The 25,062-nt window shown below is 33.0% G+C and overlaps 2 protein-coding genes across 3 annotated transcripts in view; one reads left to right on the top strand and one right to left on the bottom strand.

Annotated features, from left to right (window-relative positions):
* The first annotated feature begins 2,050 nt into the window (after nt 1-2,050).
* On the top strand, nt 2,051-7,069 carry LOC146999374 (zinc finger BED domain-containing protein 5-like). The gene is made up of 3 exons (XM_085822500.1): nt 2,051-3,470; nt 3,534-3,770; nt 6,609-7,069. The coding sequence occupies exons 1-3, from the start codon at nt 2,051-2,053 to the stop codon at nt 7,067-7,069; spliced, it is 2,118 nt and encodes a 705-aa protein (XP_085678626.1).
* A 12,919-nt stretch (nt 7,070-19,988) lies between these two features.
* The window catches only part of LOC118205151 (solute carrier family 12 member 7-like), a 430,643-nt gene continuing 425,569 nt past the window's right edge, over nt 19,989-25,062 (bottom strand). For both annotated transcript variants that reach the window (XM_085822721.1, XM_085822719.1), the window contains one exon: nt 19,989-24,100. In XM_085822721.1, coding sequence (XP_085678847.1) covers nt 24,009-24,100 — 92 coding nt within the window. In that variant the 3' untranslated portion in view covers nt 19,989-24,008. The remainder of the gene's footprint in view (nt 24,101-25,062) is intronic.

Genomic DNA, 25,062 nt, shown 5'->3' with positions numbered 1-25,062 from the left:
CTTTTATTATATGTAGATATGCCAATCTCTTAAAAACAGTGACATAAGAAACACGATGAAAAATTGTTGCCGCTATGCGGTGAAATGCTGTCTCAAGTTAAATGGCTGCTATGTGACTGTTGACGCATTTTCTCAGAAGATTCCTAAAGTATCATAACATTTCAATTTTTCAGAAAAAGAATCACTCAAACTATCGAGTAAGAAACTGTTTAAAAAATTTTAATTTTATTCAAGAGAAAAAAGGTGGAAGAACTTACGCGGCCATCGATGTCTTTTAAGCATTTTTCCGGTACGTTTAAAAGACAGACGAAGGCTGGCCGAATAGCGGCTAGTATTAGATAAAACATTAGTTATTGAGACGCTTTAGAGTTTACATGAATTCAGTGTGCTTAGATACTGAATACAGAAATATTCAATTTATAGATTCAATGCACAATATGCATATTCCATAACTGTTCTGAATGCTAATGGATTGCAAAACGTCCAGGAAAGTTTTATGAAACAATGTCTCTAGAGTGAGACAAAACTAAAAAGTGCTTCCCACTCTCACTGCTCTCTTACTGAATGTGCGTTCAGGTTTGGCTTGGTTTCGTTTATTGTCATACTAATCGCTAAGCGGCCAGCCTTTGTCTAGCTTTTAAATGTAGTGTAAAAATGCCTAAAGGGAAAACCAAATGTTAAATTTAAAACCTGCACAGAATTTTATTCTGCAGAGCAACTACTTTATATGTATATATATATCTATATATATATATCTATATATATATATATAATAAAAAATTAAATAAAAAAGTAAATAAAAATTCGATAAAAATGTATCCCATATTAAAAAATTAAAATTAAAATAAGCAGTATCCCTTAATACAAATAGTAATTATCCTAATAAATAAATTAACCAACTTCTCGTTGCAAAATCTTAACAATTCAAATGGTATAAAGGAAGTTAAGAACTTTGTTTCCTAAAAAAAATCATGCCAAACTTTTTATACAATTAAAATTAAATATATAATTAAAATATAATATAAAAAATTACAATGAAAGAAGCTATCAATCTCATATTTTGAAGAGAAAACAGTCAGCACTCCAGTATCCAAAGCAATGAAAGATAAACTGTTGCAAAAACCACATTTCTAAAAGAATGAAACTATCATCAAAAAGCAATAACCAATCAAAATTGTACTTCGTGGATGACATAATTCAAACTATACAAACCTCTTTGCTAATAAAGAGAGAGAGAGAGATGAAGGGAAATTCTTTCTGTTGTGCCTCGCGAGACATGCGCGTCAGAATAAGAAGACTGCGATGTGCGTGTTGCGTGTATAATTAATAATATTTTATCTCATATTTTCAACAGTCAGCAGTTCGAATTTTGAAAATATCGCTTCGAGATGCACTTGCTCTTGTCTACATTAATTCCATATCTATCAAATTTCGTAGCCCTGGGTCTATTAGCTCACGCGCAGAAAGAACGAAAGACACATATACAGACAGACTCTTTCTTTTATTATATATAGAGGTAGCAAAGTTATTATTAATTTACGTTGAACGTCATTTATTATTAGTTTTACGTCGAAACACGTTTGTTGTCCTTTTCACTTTTCCAATAACAAGCCCCATAAAATAGTTACTACAAGAAAGAAAATAATCAAATGCTAATCTTACAAAATTCAGCTAGTCTCATTTTGCACATACAACTGCAAAATAATGAAGCAGAGTTTAAAAATAAGTATTTTGCTTTTAAGCCGATTAGTTTGTTAAACCAGCGGTTCCCAACCGCTGTTCCGCGGCACACCAGTGTGCCGTCTGAAGCACCGTGGTGTGCCGCCGGGTCTGGATGTCACGGTGCTGTTCGCCCGCTATAACTCTTCCCGTCACTCCCCCCGCCAGTGTCATAGGTGGTCACGGCGCTGTGCAGTGCTATAACTCCTCCCCCTGCCAATCTTGACAAGTGTCCGCCGTGTTCCCGCCCCCATGAGACGCAGGCAGACGCCTCACACAGTGTCAGAGAGACAACGGCTGCTGTGAGGAGAGAGACACTGATACTGCAGTGATGGACAAGTTTTTGAAAAGGAAAGAACTGGACTCTGAACAAAATCTGGAGCCAGATGAGAGCCCGAGTATGAGTGGGGGTCAAAAGAAAGCAAAGATGGTTAAATTCTCTGGCGTAAGGCAATATAGCGAAAGCTATATTTCAGTTGGATTTACTTTCACTGGAGATGAACACAAACCAACTCCACTGAGCGTGGTGTGTGGTGAAAAGCTAGCTAACAGTGCTATGGTCCCAAGCAAACTTAAACGCCATCTCCAAACGAAACACCCTTTGCTTCAAAACAAGAATGTGGACTATTTTGTTCGCCTGCGTGACAACATGGAGAAACAGGCAACTTTTATGAGAAAAACAACAAATGTAAATGAAAGAGCTCTTAAAGCTAGCTATCAAGTTGCTGAACTTATAGCCAAGACAAAAAAGTCGCACACTGTGGCAGAGACATTAATACTTCCTGCCTGCAAAGCTATTGTAGAGGAGATGCTCGGACCTGAAGCAGCAAAGGAAATAGCCAAAGTCCCTCTCTCAAACAACACAATTTCCAGACGTATTAATGACATGTCTGCAGACATCGAAAGTGTGGTTTTGGAAAAGATCCGTATCAGTGAGAAATTTGCATTGCAACTTGACGAGTCTACTGATATCAGTGGACATGCTCAACTCTTAGCTAATGTGCGTTTTGTTGATGGTGATGCAATTAGAGAAAATTTCTTTTTTTGCAAGGTATTGCCAGAAAAAACAACAGGAGAAGAAATTTTTCGGGTCACATCAGAATACCTTGAACAAGGAGGACTTAAGTGGGAAAACTGCACAAGTGTCTGCACCGATGGAGCTGCAGCCATGGTCGGGCGCACCAAAGGCTTTGTAAGCAGAGTGAAGGAAAGAAATCCACATGTGATTATTACGCATTGTTTTTTACACCGCGAGGCCCTCGTAGCCAAGACTTTACCATCAGCCTTAGTTCATGTGTTGGATGATGTTGTGCGCATGGTAAACATTGTAAAGTCACGACCCATGAAAAGTCGCATATTTGCAGCTTTGTGTGAGGAGATGGGAGCAAAGCATAAAACCTTGCTGTTTCATACGGAGTTCCGGTGGTTGTCGCGTGGCAAGGTCTTGGTTCGTGTGTATGAGCTGCGGGAGGAACTTAAAGTGTTTCTGACAAATGAGGGGTCATATTACGGAAAGCAACTTGCAAGTGATGAGTGGTGTGCAAGGCTGGCATACCTGGCAGATATATTTCATCATCTGAATGAATTGAACACCCGAATGCAAGGCCGAAATGAAAACCTGCTTACAAGTACAGATAAAATAAATGGATTCCGTTCAAAGGTGCAACTCTGGCATCAACACGTGAAAAGTGGCAATCTTGAAATGTTCACACTCACCATGCAATGGCAAGGTGTTCACACTGCTGCACTGTGTGAGATAATAGTTAAGCATTTAAAAACTCTTGAGGAGAAGTTGTCATTTTATTTCTCTTCAGTCTCCACTGAATGCCTTGACTGGGTTAGGGACCCTTATAGCTCAGCATCAGTTGTTGGAAAGGAAATGACTTTACAGGAGCAGGAGGAACTAATTGAACTGAGACAAAATCGTGGTTGCAAGCTAAGATTTGCTGATCTACCTTTGGACAGTTTTTGGTTGGATACTGCCAAGGAGTTCCCCCTTCTGGCAAACAAAGCTATTTTGACATTGCTCCCTTTTTCCACTACATATCTGTGTGAGATTAGCTTTTCAAGCATGATTGCTATGAAAACCAAATACAGAGAGAGACTGAGAACTGTTGACGAAGAGCTACGTGTGTGTCTTTCTTCGATTCCAGCCAGAATATCAGCTTTGTGTTCAGCCAAACAGGCCTAGGTTCCACACTGAAAGTATTTTATAATTTTTCACTATTCTGTTTACTTAATATTTCATAATAAAGTAATTATAAAATACTTTCTTTGTGCTTATTTGATTCCTATTCAAGAGAATTACTTTATTATAGTCAATATAGGCACAGAGTTAATTTTTTAACATTTTCTAATGGTGGTGTGCCTCGTGATTTTTTTCCCCGCGACAAGTGTGCCTTGGCCAAAAAAGGTTGGGAAACGCTGTGTTAAACTACAAGGGAGATTAAACTGAAATGAGAAACTAATTAGTTTATGCTTCGCCGAATGGCAACTAACTGATACCCGCAATATAAAAATAAACTATTTAAAGCAGTAGCAACACACTTCATTTAAACAGCTGAGATCTTTTATTAAATTAAAAAGACAAATATTTTACGATTTGCTTAGTGTCAATACATTTCTTTTAAATCGTCGAGTTTTTAATTAAAGTTGAAGTCTAGTTGCCTTATGCTTCTATGAAAGGTTACGTTTCAAAACGAAAAAGAAGCCCCTTTTTGAAGAATTGGCCGACAACCTTCTTCTAGGGAATGTCTCTCAGTCATATTCTTTGTCTCAGCACCCAGAAATTTGAAGTCATGGGGCCGTAGGGAGAGGATTTCCACCGCTTCAAATATCCCTATAAGAAATGCTTTCATCCAAAATTCTTAAAAAATGCCTTTAACCTTAAAATTCTTCATCAAAGTGCTTTTGATTCCCATAAAATATCCCTAAATTTTTGAAATGCTTGTTTTAAAAAAACTTCCTAACAATCATCACATGTAAATTTGAGAGCAATTCTTAATATAGGAGCTAATTCGTATAATTTCGAAGGATGGCATTTAACAATATGCGCATGTAGATTTCGTCGGAATGAATAGGACTTCGAACATTCCAAACACAAAAAATTTTCTTTCATAATATAAGACGCAAGTAAACCGGTAAGTCAGGTTAACTCTAGCGTGACAATATTTAACGGAACAACATTTATCGCCAATCTTATGATACAATCCCAACAGTGTATAGCAGATGCCTGCCTTTTACGCTAGTGAATCATATCACTGCGCATGCTAGTGAATCATATCACGCTAGTGAATCATATCACTGCGCATGCATGAAGCGTAAGCCCTGCAGAACCAAGAAGTTTAGAATAGTCTAGTCCAGAGTTTCTTAAACTTTTTTCAGTCGCGATCCCTTTTTATCATAGAGATTTTTTCGTGACCCCCAGGACCCCATAATATTTACAAAAATTTTATGGGACCCCATAAGTATTACGCAAATCTGACACACGAGTGAGTGAAACTGTCAATTTTTTCACTTGCTACTGTAACATACTATTGCAGTTTTAGGTGCTATTAACTTTAATTTTAACGCATAGAACAATGTGAACATTTTAAATAAGTAACAGACGAAATGACAGCGTCACATGCAAAGCAAGGAAAATGAACGTTTATATTATAAAAAGAATGCGTCGAAATGTTTTCGCTGTTTTTCTTTGTCTGTCTTATCTATCTATTTTCATCTTTATCTATTTTCAGATACATTGTGTAAAAATATTTGGTAATTGTAAAATTATTATAATAAGTTAAAGAAACATCAAAACTGCTAAAATATTTGGTGACCCCCCCTGCTGCAGTTCCCGCGACCCATTTGGAAGTCGTGACCCATAGTTTAAGAAACCCTGGTCTATTCTAACCTCCTTGTGCAGAGAGATGCTACTTGAATACAGTGGGCATAGCTAACGCGACCAGAGGTCCCGTTTTGAACGGGACTGTCCCTTTTTACAATTACGAATCCCGGTGTCTCCGAAATGGACTGTGGGACGCAAAATTGTCCCGTTTTCAGAAACCGCGCGAAAATTTGAATAGCAGACGGTCGGCCACGCCCTGCACGCCGCCGCGATGTGATGCGCGCACCAACCGGACGCGAGCTAGCGTTGTGCGAGAGTGAGACCGCATCATCGTCGACGCAACGATAGCCGAGAGTGGGCAAGACGTCATATCGCTTGTGTTTTGTTGACTTATTGACTAGTGTTTGACAAACATTTCATTTGCCCACTTCTCGCTATTTGTTTTGTTTTTGTTTGATGCTCGTGTAATAAATAATTTAAATTTCTTTTGCTTCGGAATCACAAGTTAAAATTCCGAAACGCATGTGTTCGTTCAATGTTAGCTTACAAGAAAAATATCCGTTTATCAAGCATATAAATACTCCATCAGATGTCAGATGTGAAACGTGTCGTACAGAATTTAGTGTTCCCCACAGTGGTGGCGGTGATATTGAACAGCATTTAAAGTCTGACAAACATAAAAATGCCGATCGTGCCGCCGCTTCGAGTTCCTCATTGTTAAACCTTTTCAAGAAATCGGACGCGCCAACTTTGAAGGACTTGGTATCGCCGCGGCAGAAGGCGTCTGGGCTTATTACACGATACAAGAAAACCACAATTTTCGCTCTAATGATTATGCATCAAAATTGATTCAATCATGTTTTGATCCCAAATTTACATGCGCGCGTACGAAATCAGAAGCTATTGTAGTAAATGTTTTGACGCCTACAGCAAAATTAATAGAAAGAATTAAAAAACGACCTTGATAAGTGCAACTGTATTACAATACTAAACGACGCGTCAAACCACGGTAACAAGAAAACATACCCCATTGTAATGCGCTATTTTCAACCTTACGTAGGGGTGCAAGTAAAATTTTTAGATTTCCAAGACCAACCTGGTGAAACTTCTGACACCATTGTCAATTATTTAAACCAAGTGTTGACAGATAATAATTTGACAGCAAAAGTCGTAGCATTTTGTGGGGACAATGCCAACGTCAATTTCGGAGGTGCAGTTAGGCGAGGAACTAACAATGTATTAATGAAATTACAATCATTTCTGAAAAAAGAATTAATAGGTATTGGATGTGGAGCCCATGTAATTCACAGTGCAATACAATCTGCTGCAGATGGGCTACCCGTAGATTACGAAAGCGTTATTGTGAAGATATATTCATTTTTTTATATTTATACGATTCGAGTTGAAGCTCTAAAGGAGTTTTGTGCCGAAACTGAAACGGAATATCAACAAATGCTCGGCTATAGCAAAACCAGATGGCTTGCTCTTATGCCTGCTTTGGAGAGGGTTTTAAAAATGTAACAGCCGTTAAAAAGCTACTTTTTGAGTATTGAAAAATGTCCCCTGTTACAAAAAACTTTTCTGAAGATCCCACATCCGAATTGTGGTTTTATTTTTTACACGCTCAGTCAACATGTTTTTATCAAGCTGTCTTAAAACTTGAAGGTCAGACTATATCGGCAATTGAAGCTGGAAAAGAAATCAATCAATTAAAAGACAATTTAACTCAGAAACAGGCCAATCAGTTTCTTCCATTTATGGTCCGTCAATTAATGTTAAAATTGAAAGATAGTGGTACTGCTATCGATGAAGAATTTGTGAAAAGGACGGCTTACAGAATTTTATAAAACAAGCCGTGAATATCTGGAGCAGTGGACTTGCTTTCTTACCAAAGAAATGGAGATATTTTATTGGGTAGATTCAAAAAAGGTCCCCACATGGGAAGACATTCAAAAATCTCTGGATGTATTTATTAATTGAAAAGCAATATATTGACTGTAATAAAGATACTGAAGTTTTTGACGAATTTTCATTAATTTCTAATTACATTACATCGCAAAAAATAACGAAATGGAATAATTTAAATGTTTCCACAGAAACCGGTATTCAAACACTTTCGCGCCAACAGTCTTCAGCATGAAAACTTTTCTATTGTTACTGAATATATGTTATGTTTGCCTGCTACAAATACTCCAGTAGAAAGAGTATTTTCTATTATGAACAAATTGTGGACATCTGAGAAAACCCTGTTACAAATTTCAGTTCTAAAGGCGATGTTGATAATTAAGGTGAATATAAAAAAAACGTGCCAAGAGTTTTATTCTTACTTGAAATCGTCACCAGTTATATTAAAACAAATTTGTTCTTCTGATAAATATAAATATAACTGAAAATTTTGGGTACCTATATTTTGTGATTCATAACTTTTAAGCCAACTAACTTTTTCTGAATAAATAACTTTAAAAAAGTGTTGTTTTTTCATTGACTACCTATGATTTGACTTAAATAAACCAATGTCCCGTTTTGATTCAAAAAATAAATGGTCACGTTAGGCATAGCCCGCTCACTTAATATATGAATATATGTATTACTTTAAAATATAGAGATTATTTATCATCGTTAAATCAAGAGAAAAAATAACATTTGACTCTTAATTGAAAGGTGATTGTAATTAGAATAGTACTAAGAAATTTCCAAACAGAAATTTTTCGTTTTTTCATTTGAAACTCTCTTATTTTTCTAACAAATGAAAGAAGTTGTAAAATTTATTACAAATAAAAGAATTTTATTCTTAAGGCATTTATTCTACTTTTCTTCAGAAAATTGTATTAAACTGTCAATTACTCAACATTTTTATTTAAAAATTTTTCTTTGAACTGGAATTTGCTTTATTTTCAAACAAATAAGCAAATTACGGTTAGCTTGTATTTAAGATTTTTACGCAGTATAGTTAGTAAATAAGTTACAAAGTAAAAATGCATTATATATTTGTGTAGCAACAATTTTTTTCCCTCCAAATAATCCCTACCTGCAGTGAGACTCTTATCCCTTCAATGTACACTGCTGGCTGCTGGCTATTTAAATGACTGCTGTGACGTGCTTTATTAGTAAAAAAAAAAAAAAAAAAAAAAAAAAAAAAGAAGCTTTTGATGTGTGCTTGCGTGTATGAATCCACTCTGTTTCAACATTTTGCCATGGTTCATCTGGCATAGCTGCAGCTGATATATAAGGCGTGACACACACACGAAAAAAAAAAAAAAAAAAAAAAAAAAAAAAAAGAGAGAGAGAGAGATTGGTCCAATAAATCATACTACTTACAGAATAGGTTCTCCATGACATTATTACCTTCAAAGTAGTTCCCTTCAGCTTTTACACACTTCTGCACTCCGTGCTGCGATTGCCGGTAACAGTTCTAGAACAAGGTTTTTGGAAGGCCTTTCCGGAGATTCTCCGTTTTTGCCTGAACATCTTAAGCTAATGTAAAATGGGTACCCTTTAAGTAAGATTTATCTTTAGGAAATAATAAAAGTAGCGTGGAGCCAAATCATGTGAATAAGGAGGATGCCTCATCACAGGTTATGTTTTTGCTGGTCAGAAACTGCTTGACAGATAGGGCCGAGTGAGCTTGTGCACTGTTCTGGTGCAACAGCCATCCATCACTCCACAACTGTGACTTTTTTCTCTAACTTTTTCACGAAGTCTTTTTAGTACTTCAATGTAGTAGTGTTGATCAACAATCTCATCACTGGGAACCCATTCGATCATGATGAACGTGCTGGGCGCTCAAGAGGGCATCGAGCGCGTTCATCATCTTCCACTCTATCCCTTCCCCCTGAAAACCGCTTATGCCATTCAAACCCACGTGTATGAGACAAAGTTTCATCTCCATAAGCCTCGGTTAATATTTGAAATGTTTCCTGCGTGGCTGATTTCCTAAGTTTCGCAAGAATCTTTATGTAGATTCCCTGTTAGGCTTTTACATTAGAGATTTTTCCTGCAGAATGCAGTTGCAGGTGTTCGCTCCATGACGCATTTCTGGCGAGGTCGGTTAAGTCGAAATGGCCGCATGGATAGAGGAGGTGTGTGGCATGACGTCACCAAACAGTTGTTGCCAACTTCCCTCTGTTTTCAAGCTACAAACTTAGTTTTATTTTTCTTGTGTTACACTTCGTCTACTTTATGAGTGTTTCCCTTTTTTAATGTGTAACATTTTTGTAGCAACAGAATATTAGAATGACACGGACATTAACATTGAAATAACATGATATTTGCAAAGGAAATATTTTTTGCAATGTGAAAGCAATAGATTGCAACAAAACTGACATTATAATAATATACTTATTAGCACACAATGCCTTTACACTTGGATGAAGATCGTCGTATCTTTGCTTTTGCATTAAACTCAGGAACTCAGCTATTTATATAATCTAAGCGTTTAAGATTGCTTCTGATATTCACCAAAACAGTTGTTACTAACTCCACTCTGTTTTTAAGTTAAAAACTTAATCTCTTTTTCCCCCCCTCCTGCAAATCATTAACTTGATGTGTTTGATAGTTGTCATACCATTAGAATGGGTAGGCCAAGGCAGCAGTGCAATCTAGGCAAAGAATTGTTGAATGCTACATGTGGTTTTGTAATGGTCTATTGAAACTTGCAACAAACAAATGCAAAACTTGAAAGTTAGAGAGGATAAATGATTTCAAAACTTCGGAGATGTTGCAATGGCGGTTGAGAGTGCTGCCATTACATGTTAGGGAAGTGTCAAAATAAAATCCAGTGTTATTCTATACCATAACTCGAGGTGAGAGAATAGTAAGGCGATGCATAGTGCAGCAATTATGGTGTCTGCCACTGCACTGTCCCCAGACTTGGATACAACCATTGGGTAGGGTACGAAATGCGCCAAATTTGATCGAAAATCCCCGTCCCCCTCTTTTCTAATCCACGAACTGCGCGACGTTTCCTGTCCCCTATTTCTTTCCCAAGAAGATTGGGTGCTACAAAAAGCCATTTATCGCCATTAATGGGACATTCTATTGAGACTGCAAGCCTTTGTTTTCGTTTATCAATATTGTAAAAATTGTGCATGCAAAACAAATATTAATTTAAAGTCTGGCATGTGCTAAAGTAAAAATAAATTTCTTTTACACTCATTTTAAAATTTTATGATGCTTAAAGCAATGAGGAGACAGATCTCTTTTATTCTCTGTAAGAATTAAAACCTTTCCAAGTTGTAGATTTTAATCGCTGATATATATATATATATCAGTTTTGAATAGTAAACTTGATAGATTAATGACATACACAAAACTGATACATAATCGACCTATCAAATATCGGATTTGTAGTTCACCTTAAATAAGTTTCTTGTCTAGATAAATATTAACAAATCTTCTTAGATAGCAGAATGGTTTTAACTTTCAAATTTACCATTTTAGGTAAACAGTTAATTTAAAAAATTCTCTTTATTAAATCTAAAAATTGGACTTCTTAAGTCGTTCTAAATTCACACTAATATTAGTGAAATATGTTCCCGTACTAAACTTTCCATTTTTAGTCATTGAAGTTATTTTAAGGTTATTTAACTTTGTTACAAATTCCATATTTTAATACTAGAAACGTTTAAATATTTATTCTGTTTTCCACCTGATGTACTTTGGCATACATTTAATTCCTAATACACATTTAATAAATAAATTAATAATGATGAGCGTCTGCAGAATTTTCATTATTAACAACAACAACAACACCCCCCCCCCTCCAAAAAAAATCGAACTCCCTTATATTCATATCTTACCGTTGAACTGCGGAACTATCCTGGGATTTTCAGTTCCCTTTTAATCCATTCCTTTTTCACATATTGTTGCACTGTACTCAAGTTTTCATGTATGTAGAATTTATGTACTTTGTATTGTATTTATGCCAATTTATATTTAAATGATAATTTTTACAAATTCTTGCATCACAACTCTAGTTAACAGTAGATGTTTCTAACACCTTGGCAAAGCTTTAATCTTCAGCATATAGCTTGTTTTCTAACCTAGTTTCAGGTTGAATTATTTGTAAAATTAATTACTTGAAATTATTTGTTAACAAAGATGGTCATTAAATCACGCTAATAATATTTCTAACTGTTGAAATTTATAATGCAACGAGTTCATGTGATTTATAATATAATTCATTTATAATTTTTTCATCAGTATTGAAATTAATAGCAGATACTGATAATGTTATACATTTAGATTAAAATGATTTAGATTGCCATTGCCTTCTTCACTCATGCTTTTATGCTACATTCCTAATATTTCATAATGGCATACAGATAAGTTTAACTCATTCATTAAACATGTAAATCTCTAATTCAGCCCACTTTTGTTCTTACGTGTGATGTATCTTCCATTTTCTTTAATATATTGTTCAGCCTAATTTCAAAAGGTCTTATGATCAAGCGGAAAAGTCACTAAACATTGGTAGTTCGACCCGAGTTTCTAGTCCCAGTGAAGTTTATATAGATATCAATAAATTAAGGATTATTTCTCCATCTAATTTTCTTAACATGTTTATTCCAGAATTTTCTTTTCACGCTGTAGCGCTTAACTTTATGAGTTTTCTATAATCATTCAATTTCTCTAGACATGGCAACTTTGTATACCTTCTGACAAGTAGTTATATTTTTAACCACTGTATTTTAATTCCTGTTGACTATCAGTACATTATTCACTTGTTTCATAAGTGCAACTTTTATTTTATACGCAAATCTACGTAAAATACCATTAAAACTTCAGTTATGCGGAGCTCCTGATCGATTGCTTGTTTTAGATTGAATGAAATTAAGCTTAATGTTACTGTTTATTAGCTTGTTATTAATTTAATTATACATTTCTAATTAATTATATGTTCTGATATTTCCCAGTATATTACTCAAACTTTTGCATCCCAGTTTTTAATTTTTGGTTAAAAAAATAAACTTTTATTTATTGAGAGACCTGATTGATTATATTAATTTGCAGTATTGTTTATCTAATTCCTTTTTTCTAGATAAATTTTAGAAAAAATTTCTTAGAATAATAATTTAAATTTATTTACAATTTATACGTCAGTGTTCCAAGTGCATAGTAATGTTGTTATAATAGATTTCATGGTAAGCTTTTTTTAAATTTAACTAAATTTGATTTCTGCAAACATTTACATGATTACTTTAATTAACAAAAATATTTTTAGCACACTTTAGCACACATTGATATGGAATAATTTTTTGCATGCTAGTGAACTCTATTAAATTTTCCGGTCTAGTTCAGACATCTTGATTATTATTGATGTAATTTATTGAAAATATAATTTGTATGCTTTATAATTATTTTTATTTATGATATTTTTATAATAAATGAAAGATGTTTGTAATGCTAATATGTATGTTTACCAATACCTTTTATTTTCTTTGTTAGCTCTTGCATTTATTACTGTTATTCAAATAATTAACCTGCTTGTTAGATATTTTTTACTTGTTCTTGTGATATGTAATTCTATTTATATATTTTTATTTTCCTCTTGGCTACAATTGGCTTCGGAAAGTTAAATTGTAACCCTGTAGGCAGCAAGGGAAAGAAATTTTGATCGGCGCAGTTGGACTATAGCTCGACCCGGGGGGGGGATTTTCTTTAGCCAGGGTTCGTACACATTTCTGCGCACGGAAATTAAGTACTTTTAAGGACTTTTAAGGACCATTAATGAAAAAAATTAAGGACCTATGAGCAAATGGGAACTGAATAAACTCAATTAAAAATGTTATTCTATGCCTGAATTTCACTTTTGTAATACCATTCTAAAAATAAAATAGATCCTTAAGTAGTATGCATTATTACTAAACATGAATTAACTAACATGATTATTAATAAGTTTGAGAATAAAATAAACTTCATGCAGTTTATCAAGTAGCATTAAATATTTTACACTTATAATAGTTGGACATATTTAAAAGAAGATAAGAGACATTTACGTTTTACTAATAGTTAGCTTTATGCTATTTTTTTTAAAATACCTTTACATGCGGTCAGGTCGTAAATTTAGAACCCCTTTTTTCACAGGGGGGGGGGGCTGAAAAGTAGGGAGTAATCTTGCTCGTGGTCTTGGGGGTCGTTTAAACATCTAACTTCTCTACATTCAGTTTTTATACAGCGGAAAATACAAATTGAATTCTTCGAATGAATGCAATTTTGTACAATGAAAATGTATTACTTAATGATAAACTTTAAGATGAATAACATCTTTTTTTAAAGCCATAGGTGTAGAAAGACAGATATTTGTTACACGAATGAATTTGTAGTAAATATTGAGTTTTTCATTTCGAATGCTATGTTCCATGTATGCGAAGTAGCTGAGTATGTGAGATAATAGTCATAACCGAATGGCTTTCAACCTTTTCACGGCTAAGGACTGTTTCTCAATTACATTGTGGTCGCTGCTTTTTGGTTAATTTTTTAATGACATATAAACAATAGTTGTTTTTATTTGAGACTTATGAATAAAATAACGCAAACTATAATGCAGAAAATTCTTAAGAAGGAAGTTAAATAATACTGAAAAATACATTATTGATGCACTTTTGTGTTTTATATGTAGTAGTATTAACTACTACTATAATCCTTAAATGGAATCCTTAAATTATATATATCTACGTATAGGTATATATAAATGGAACCAAATACAGAACAAGGTATAAAATATCTTTATTATACAATGTTCATTACCATACGTATATTTACGTAATATCAATGTAAATAGTTAGTTAGGTTTCGTACATATATAATTTATTTTTATATTTTGTATTTTTTGTATTAGATTCAGTATTGTATACGTATCTGAAGTTTAATTTGTTCTCTTTTTGGGTTACGACTTTAAGTGAGAAAGAATTGTTAGGGCCTTCATAGGGATTACATTATATACAATCAGTTAGGATCCTACTTTTGAATCTGAAGTTTAATTTGTTCTCTTTTTGGGTTACGACTTTAAGTGAGAAAGAATTGTTAGGGCCTTCATAGGGATTACATTATATACAATCAGTTAGGATCCTACTTTTCCTTTCTTTTAATTATTTTATATATTGAAATATTACTTGATAAGTATACGTAAAATATAGCAGCTTTTAAGCTACTTATTTATATATCTATTGTTTGGTCTGGTTTGTTTGATTATAGCAAAGCATTCGACGGTTATTTGCCTAAGGGTAAGGGTGCCTCATGGAGAACTTTCTAAGCAAAACTGACTCTTATGCACGTTACACGTGGGGAAAACCTCGAAAACGCCAATACAGCCATCCCCGTCGATCCGGATTCGAACCCGGATCGACCTGCCAGAGTTCAACGGTTTTACAGCTCAGCCGCTAGTGAGCCACACACACACACACATCCACACATATACATTAAATAGTATTTACATGTCGTTTATAAAGTATAATTGAGTGCAATTTAATCATAAAGAGAAAATATTCTACGGAATTACTTCACTTCGTAGACTTTTTGCTAAGCTTCACCATATTTCTTAAAGAGAATCGCAACGCTGATTCCATTTCATAGACCTTTATGTATCCTACACTGAATTATATTTAGAAAATTATTTCACTTGGTTATAGCTGAAAATGCAGTTTTTTTATTGAAGAATTTAAGGGTAAGAAGAGAATTATGTCCTTTTCTAATTATTCTTGAAGCATTTAATTTTTTTTAAAAAAAAGCGCACATTAATACGGATCACTGAACTAAAGTGCTCGATATAGGACAGATTAATTAGCTACTAAATTTTGATTTTCGTTGAGTAAAAATGAATTCATCTGCATTCTATAAAAAAGCAAATATTCAAGAAATGTTTTTTTTTTTTTTTTTTGATTCTCGCAGCTATAATATTTTTCTTAAGTATTCAGCTAATTCATATGCAAATATTCCAATCCATTACAATAAGTAATAAATCGATACAGTAAATAAATAATTAAAATCAATTAAATGGAATTTTAATTGATTTTAATTGCCATTTTCCCTCTGATAAACCCCTCTTTAGAGTTCAATAGCAGTCGATCAGCTTTTGTTGGGGGTTCATTTTTCTTTATGGTATGCTTACGTTATATATGTATGTATTATGCATTGCTCATACTCGTCAATTGCAGCTTTTAATATTTTTTGGAAAAAGTCAATATGAGAATCCAGAAAAGGATTCTTAGCGATGCTAAAACTATTATTACTAGGCACACTCATAAAAAAAATTGCATTGTTTAAAGGTAGATTCTATGCTCATATTTTAGTCTAAAATTAAAAGCTGAAAGTCAAAATTAAGGGGGTTGCTCTTAGAAAGCCTCAATTAGAAGTAGTTATAGGAAATGTTAATCAATACTTATAATCTTACGGATTTGCATTGTTTAAAGGTAGATTCTATGATCATATTTTAGTCTAAAATTAAAAGCTGAAAGTCAAAATTAAGGGGGTTGCTCTTAGAAAGCCTCAATTAGAAGTAGTTATAGGAAATGTTAATCAATACTTATCTTACGAATTAAACACTTATTCCCTATTTGATCATTTGTATGGCAAACAGATATTCGTCATTCATAAAGAAAAGAAAGATGAATCAAAATGAGTTATATTCTTGTTTTTTCAACTGCAAAAACATCTTAAGATACTATCGGATTTAATTTTTAAATTATTCCAGTAATAATCAGAACAATGGGGGCCATTATTCTTAATTATAATTTACTAATGCAAATCCTATTTTGGTTTCAAATGGCTTTCATTAATTACGTTAATGATATACTGATACTGAATGAGACCTAAAAACACTTTTTCTTTAAATATATCTCCTCTTATGATCCGCGACACAGCCGTTTACTTTCCCCTTCCGTAATTAACGTCAGTCTCCTGCTGTTGACGCATTTGCCAAGCCACCATTTTTTTATTTATTTTATTTCACTTATTTATTTATTTATTTTAATGCCTTATTTTGTCACATACTTGGCCAGTCTAGAGGTTTAGCAAATAAGAGGGAGATTTTATGTCAAACGGCATAGGTTAAAATGAGAAGTGAAATCATAATCAACATGATTCATAACAAAAGACTGAATGTTGTCCCTCTGCTGCTTGTCTATAGAGAGACCTGCTGACTGGAACAAACCTGAAGGCCGGATGTAGGCACGGTTGACAAGTGTTGAAAGTTAGTCAAACTCTGCTTAATGCAGTTAATGTCATAGCGTTGGGTAGAGTTCCAGGGTTTGTAACCCAGTTAATATACTTTAAGGTTCCAATAAGCCATTAAAGCGGCAGAGGTGATACGTTGTTTTTTATATAAGTCTCAGTAGATGCAAAGAATAAGTTTTACTTGATGGTGTTGATGGTTACTTGATGGGTGTTGGATGATGTACTAATCTGAGACAATTACATGGGAAAAACGCTTACTATGAAAAAAATTAAAAACAAGACATTTTAATTAATTACATAGCTAATTTTGCTTTACTAAGAGCTGTTTTGTAAATTATGCTTTATAGCTATATACCTTGTTTATTTTTCAGATTTAAAATATTGTATAATAAGTTGCCAAAATGAAACTTTATAATATGACAGCGAAAAATAAAAATGTTTTATTTTAATGTTATTTTTTAAATATAATTCTAATATATTACCATTATTTTAATGAAATTTATCAATGTTATGATGTTTTAAAAAAATCGCTGAAAAATTTTCAGATCTCGGAATTAAAAATTTTCTATAGAAACTGATCTTAGAATCGCCAAAATGTTGACAAGTTGTCAAATGTAGAACCATTTAGTAAAAGAATTCACAACCCCCAAGGCGAAAAGTTGTTTAAGAGCTCTTTATTAGAAAAAATGAATTTCGAAATGCTTATGTTTCACTTCTTGCTTAGAAACTCGAGTATCCAATCATTTATATTAGAAACAGAAACAAAGTATAACCCATGAAACCATTCAAAAGATAACCATATACGTCAGTGAATTGCCAAAAATATTCCTCCAAAATGCTAATTCACACTCAAAATGGCAGTCGTAAAAACAGAGAGAAATTTCAGATGATTAAAATTAACGACCTTCTACTGATTTTGGCCAAAATTAAAGACTTTTAAGGACCAAAACTCGACTTCAAAAACTTTAAGGACTCTTAAGGACCGTACGAACCCTGTTAGCGCAGTTGGAGTCCACCCCAACCATTGTACTGGTATAATCAGAATTGAGAACCATCTAAAATGTGTTTTCATTTGTCCATATTCAGCCTTCATTATGCCACATGTAGCCATGTATGTCTATGGAGCAGAACCAATAATCGGTGCAACGGATGTCTCGAAAGATCTTTCTTCTGTGCCGATAACACTCGGTGGTACGTATCGACACACAGAATGATGTGCAACAGGCCATCATTCTTGTGCTAGGGCTGTTGACGGCTGATATATATATTGTATGTATAAATAAACTTTAGGCCTTTAAAAATATAAAGTATTGGAAAGGAACAAAGTTTTAAATATTTTCACATCTGTGTTCAGAAATCAAATACTGGGTCTTGCACTTTTATTGCAAAATAATATGTTGCACGTTTTTCATAATTCTAAAGAAGGGATGCTAAGTTTTCTACTATGGTGTGGTGTGGTGTATTTAATTACGGCAAAGCACACGAGGGCTATCTGCCTAAAGGGAGGGATGCCTTTCGTGGAGGACTTTCTAAGGGAAACTGGCTCGTATACACGTTACACATGGGGAAAACCACGAAAACGCCCATGCAGCCAGCCCGTTCGCGGGATTCGAACCTCAGACCGAACTACCAGTGTTCAGCGTCTTTACCGCTCGGCCGCTGGTGGGCAGTTTTCTACTATGATTAACAGAACAAATGTCAAAAGAGAAGATTTTTCAAACAATGAAAAGGATTCAGTTATCTAATTCTACATTTATACACTTATTTACTTAATTGATAAACAGTTTAATTGAATTAAGTTTTCTCTTTTTAATTCAATTAAAATTTGTAATCAGTAAGAAATCAAGATTCTGATTTAAAATATATAAGCTTACATTTTAGTTATTCATAATAAACTGAAATCATAAAAATTACATATATGAAAACTGAAATTTTTGCTTAAGTATTTTTTATTTGAAAAATCTTGAATTTTTAATTCATGAAGTATGTTATATAATTTAACTGTGTGGTATCTACTATCTCCATTATTAAATAATAGAAAATATGTATGTAATGCATGCACATACACATGCATGTATGTATATTTGTGTGTTCCTTACATTGCGGAAAAATGGTGACTTCTAGAGCCACCAAATTTTAAACATATGTAGTCAGTCCTCCACACAAACATGCCCTCTTAGAAGCCAACATTTTGAATTTGTGTTTACTTATTTCATATTATGTGCAAATTAAGTGAGTTATTTATCGACAGAATCAGCGATTTTTAAAGTGTTTAAAATTTTTGTACTTGTGCTGCTATGCGCTAGCATATCGTCTGCGAGACTATATGTGCAGTTGCAAAGCGTTACTATGGTTACCCTTTTTTTTTTCTTTACCATTGTTATTGTTAAAAATAAATAAAAATGTGTTGTCCTAATAAGCAATTAAAACAAAACTTCAATTCCGCTCTTCGGCAAATCTGTCTTTTTGGGGTCTTCCGCCAAAGCTATAAATATTCAACTTTTCTAAACCAACAATTTCTGCCTTTACACATTGCAACAAAATTCCTCTTCTGTCATTCAGCATATTATTCGATGAAGCAGTAACTGAATTTTTTGAGTCCGAATCAACCAAAATTTGAGAAAAAGTCGTCAGATTTTATTTCTTGTTTATTAATTTAAGCTCTGCCGCTCTGGCATAAAGTAGTAATGAGACATAAAAGGACGCGAACGCAGTATCCAGCATGGTTGTGTGCACACGCAAGCATCCGCACATGATACTGGAGTGAAGTAGGCAGTTGAGTGTCCCACCCAATTGATGCGGCAGTGCATGCGATGACATCATGGCGGTCACAATGTAAAATTCGACTAATTTTGTCATCACACGCATCGCCGCATCAATTGGTCGGAACACACAACTGCCTACTTCACTCCGTCGTGTGCGTGCGCACACAACCACGTCGGGTACTGCATTCGTGCCCTTAGATGCCTCGCCACGTTATGCCAGAGCGGCATATTCAAATTTCAACCGGTTTAGTTGTTATAATGTTTCGTACTTTTTCATTTGAACACCCCTGACATATTTAAAGAATAAATAGTAAGTAGAGTGTTATTTTCCGGCCAAAATGAATCTACACATAATAAAACGATCTACAGATACTCGATGTCTCGCATCATGTGATCATCAAAGCAAAAATAATTCACTTATCCTGTAAGAATCAAATTTAACGTATTTATAGCCTTTACTTTCAGTATGATATGTATGTGTTTAAAAAAAAATGAAGTCTGGATGAAAAAACATTAAAATTTTATTGCACTCTACGAAAGGTAATTAAGTGGTTCGGTACATAGTCATGTAGAGATTTTACATTTTTACATTCGAGTGTGGGGTTAAATCTGTGTTTTCAACAAGAAAAACATACTACAGTTTACAAACTAAAGTTGAGAACATATCATTTCATATACAAATTTCTTGTAATTCTACATAACTTTGAAGTTTACTACTGCACTGATTACAAACTTAACAAAAGTTTTCTTTTGTCTAATAATTTATGATAAAAATGCTGAGAGAAGTTCCTGGAAATTAATTCATTTGGGTGTTATACATCGTAAATATAATGGAATACTTTTTTTCTAAAAATAAAATGCAGATTGTATTTCTTTCTGTCGTGTAATTACTGAATTTAAATTATAAAAACTGAAGACAATTCTTAACAAGTCCTTTTTTCTTCCATTTACATTTGCAACTGAACGTAATAGAATTTTTAAAACATAACTAAAAAACATTCAGATAAATAACATGTTTCATTTATGACATTAAACATGAGATAACTTTTCTTTTATATAATTTATACGAGTTAAATTTTATTTGATAACAATGATTAAAATATTTGAATTCTGTAATAATGTATTCTAGCACCGAACCCTAGTACATTTCTCTCAGGTCTTCGAATTCTAATTTCATTTAAATAACATCTAGGATAACAGTATAAATACATCACAAATTACCCTAACAGCAATAGAAGTGCTCAAGTGGTTAAAAATTTACAGTCAACTTTCTATAGAAATTTATTGTAATTTAACTCCTTCAATGGCTTTTAAGTAACTTTCATTGTCTCCACTTATAAAATTGAGTAAAATACTTAGAAAGCAGTCTCATTTCTTTCAAATATACTAATTCTGAAGATAAAAGTGGTATATATATCTATATATTCATTTAACTTGCGAATATATGAAAGTTTTTCCTTTTTAAATCACAGGTAGCTTTCAATGAAACTCAAGTGTAGCAGAATACTGTTTTACTAAATAAAATTGAGTAATTCGATATATTCACGAGTTTTACATAATTTTATTCATAAAACTAATAATTAAAATTATTATTTTTTAACATAATATTTAGCGTGTTGTCGTTAACTTATTTTCTTAACTTGACAGAAAAGAACACATAAAATAAAAACATGACTGCACAGTAGTCTTGATTTTATGATTGTTTATGATGCTATAAGTGATAAAATGTTACATTACATTTATTGTTCCTAGTCTCTGTAATGTTTTCGAATATATGTATCCGAAATTTTCTAATTTTAACATAAATATATCTAGCATATGATGTTTATGAAATGTTTAAATATTAACTGAATATGAAAGATGTAAAAACTTGCTTCCATTTTTTTCATTAGAATACGAAATAATTGTTTTTAATTTTATGCTCATAACATCAATTTACATATTATTTGACTCTTTAAATTTCTGCAATTTATCAGAAATGTTATCTTTTAGAGCTGTTATATTAATGCAGTTACTGACTCCATGGGGACATTTTTTACTTTGTCATACTACACATAACTGCTCTTAACTTAGAAGCTGCAATTTGCACCTATTAGCTGCCTTTGTATTGCATATGTGTAAAGCTGACATTTCAGAGTTTGCATTTATTGGCACTGAATTCATTTCTGAAAATATAAATTTCTCGTAATTAGCCATTATGGTTTATGCTATGCATAAATGTTCTGAAAGGTCAGCCGTGAGCACATTTTATCCTATCTGATCTATGCATTCATTTTTATTAAAATACTATTAATAATAAAGAAATTTTAATTTTGTTTAACCATGAAATGAGCACTCAATTTACTTAAAACATCAGGAAATATCACCTTAAGTTTAAACATAAGCAAAAAAAATGTATTTGTTTACGTAAAAATAGGTGCGAGATGATGTAAAACGTTCTTAATTTAAAACTATCTTTCAGAATATATTCATTACAATATTGCTGTAATTACAAAGCACAAATTACATTTTGAGACATTAACCGAGTCACCGAGACAAAAATATTGAAACTTTTTCATGAAGTGATTTTACATTTGCGATACAAATAAATTCTTTTGAACTGTAGATCTAGTATAATAAGTAAACAACTATATTATTACATTAAATTTCAGTATTTTGACTTTTAATTATCTAACCATTTATGCATATAAAAAAGAAGTATAAGTTTTTTTGTGGATATTTTAGCTTTTAATTCATCTGTTACTAAATTTTCAGTTTTAGTAAGTAGTTGATTATCTTGGAAAGAGTATACCAGATTTTAAAGCAACAGCTGCATTGTTCAGTAATAATATAAACATGTATACTGACTAGTCTGGGTAAAAATTTCAGATACTTTGCTGTTGTATATTTTGGGTTCACAAACTATCTTTGGCACCAGTACTTTTACTAAGATCAAAATCTCTTCACTTTAAACAGAATATAAAAACAGTTTAAAAAAAGTTTCAATGTAAAAGAATATTTTTTTTTATATTAGTTTGCAGGAAATAATAAATAAGTGCATTGTTTTTCTTTTACTCAACAACTATATAGTGGTATATAACTTTGAGAATGTAGAAATAACAAAGCACATAATGTAAACAAATTAGCTCTTATAAAACTAAACAGCATTTATAAGAAACCACCAAAGTTAGTTAAGTATTCGTTATATCAATAATATGTAAACATTCATCGTTAAAAGAAATAATGAATTTGCTTGGATTACCATAAAATGCCTATAACTGTATTCCTTTCTCACAAACTGAGCATATATCATTCATTATCAAAACTGTAAATTGTAATACTATTAATAACAACAACATTAAATTTGCTCGCCTTACAATATTAGGAGTTGAACAAATATATTTTGAAGTATACACGTAACAACAATCCTTATTTTATTCTAAAATATATGAGAAATTAACACACAAAAGGGAAAGCTGTGTGAAAATGTAACTGGACTAGCATAAAGTGTACAAACAACATCTTAATTTAAAACACAGGTATATATTGGCAGGTCGAATGACTAGATCAATGAAACGTAACACTGACTCGTGTACAAACAATAAGTCCACGGACTAGGTAACATAAAATAACAAATAACAGATAAGTGTATAAAAAGCTGGTTGCGGGCATCTAATTCGTATCTACGAATAATACATATGTACAAGTGAGACGAAAGAACGTACACGGAAAGTCTTCGAAAGCTAGTTTGACGATACACGTGATTAAGATAAACTTGAATTATTCAGATTAAGATATGAAAAGAAAATTATCCGGACACAACCATGAAAATTTCAAATAAAAATTACTTACTTGAAACAAATTTTTTTAAAATTAATTTCATCTGGGATAACAGGTAGACACAATTTGAAATAAAAATCACTGGACTAAATGAGGCTGTTTCTGATAAAGTACTTTTCTTTTCTGTTCAAAAAATCATAAATATGTCAAAGAAACAGGAATCGTAGAAAACGTGTGCAGCCGCAATAGCACAAGCAGCAGCACATTCTAATCTAAAGAAAAAAAAAGTAAGGTAAAATACTGACAGGAAATTATTACGATGATCTTATAATTTACAGCTAGAAAATCAGCAAATATGATTTGTAATCTCTAAAGATGGGCTTCTCACTATCTGGGATGATATACAATTACTTGACTAAAAATGTTATTTGACGATTTGCTTTGCAAATTCAGTCATAATGTAGCAATAATAGCTTTGCCTTAAACATCGTTTAAGAGCAAGGCTATTTAAGTAATGCATCTGAGTAATCTAAGCTCATTTAATCGAAGGGCACCGAATCGAGTTCTACGCAAATTAGAAATGAAATTACGAGATAAAGGGGAAGCATGTACAAAATTATAACAGTAACACTATGAAACAACAAACAAAGAGTGCATCCATGGTTGTTTTTTAAGATCAGGCAGCAACAGTTCTTTTGGAGATTGACGCTCACCCGTATTACAGACTGCTTCCGCAGGTTTTCCGACCTATCGGAGCTAGAGCTTCAGGAGTAGATGGTGATCACTTCTCGTCCACCTCCACGCACCAATACGACTTTTTCTAGACCTTCGGTGAGCACTTCAATAAATTCCATATCTGTTGCTGCTAAGAAAATCTCACAGAAGTTAGATTTGTTATATACATTCATGAATACTTCAAGTAGCTCGTACAAAAAGCTAATGTAATAGACCAATGATGGCGAACCTATGGCCACACGTGCCACAGTCGGCACGCAAAGCCTTATCAGTCGGCATTGGATTAAAATATTACTTTCTTAATCAATAATCACAATAAAATGATACTACTGTCAAAAGTCTTTAATACGGACTCATCGGGACTTCGGCGATTCCGGATTATCGGTTTTTCCGGATTATAGATCATCAATTTAAATCTGGTAAGATGGCATGCAGAAATTATAAAATTAAAAATATCAAACCATAATTTATGAAATAAAGAGCAATTATGATCTAAAGGGTATCAAAATTTACAAAAAAAAAAGCTTAATATTTATTTGTTTACTTTATTAAACATTTCTTTCAACGCGCGCATGCGTAAAGCATACATTACGCATAGTCGAAATTAGAAAATTGCAACCAGAAAACTATTTGATGTGTATTCGTGATATTTATAATGACGACGAATTTGATTTAAATCATATCAAAGACGGAGTACATCGAGATAAAATACTACATTTAGTAAGGAATTATAAGCCGAATAAAATAAAAACATCTGCCCTGAAGATAAGGATAGTGCTGACAGATCAACTTCCAGTTCAATGCGCGACGCGACGTTCCCCTCCCCCGCAGAGCATCGTGAAATTTATAAACAGATTTCGAATGGTTAGAGAAACAAAGGATATACCTTTATCCAATTTTTGCAGCAATTCCACTTTTTGTTTGATGGACATCGAAACGTGCTTTCGCTTTGTAGATATCCTTTGGCAGCTCCAGAATCGGAAATTCTTTTTGACATAATCGAAAGTTAAAGCTTACTTTTATAAAATTGCTCTAACAGTCTGCAAAAAATAATAAGCAGGATCCAATTCGAAGATTAAGAAA

Source organism: Stegodyphus dumicola, chromosome 1, assembly GCF_044657685.1.
Source record: "Stegodyphus dumicola isolate Sdum_Otavi_A_Nest chromosome 1, ASM4465768v1".
Lineage (NCBI taxonomy): Eukaryota > Metazoa > Arthropoda > Arachnida > Araneae > Eresidae > Stegodyphus > Stegodyphus dumicola.
The sequence above is the reverse complement of the archived record's forward strand: the minus strand, read 5'-3'. Positions and strand labels throughout refer to the sequence as shown.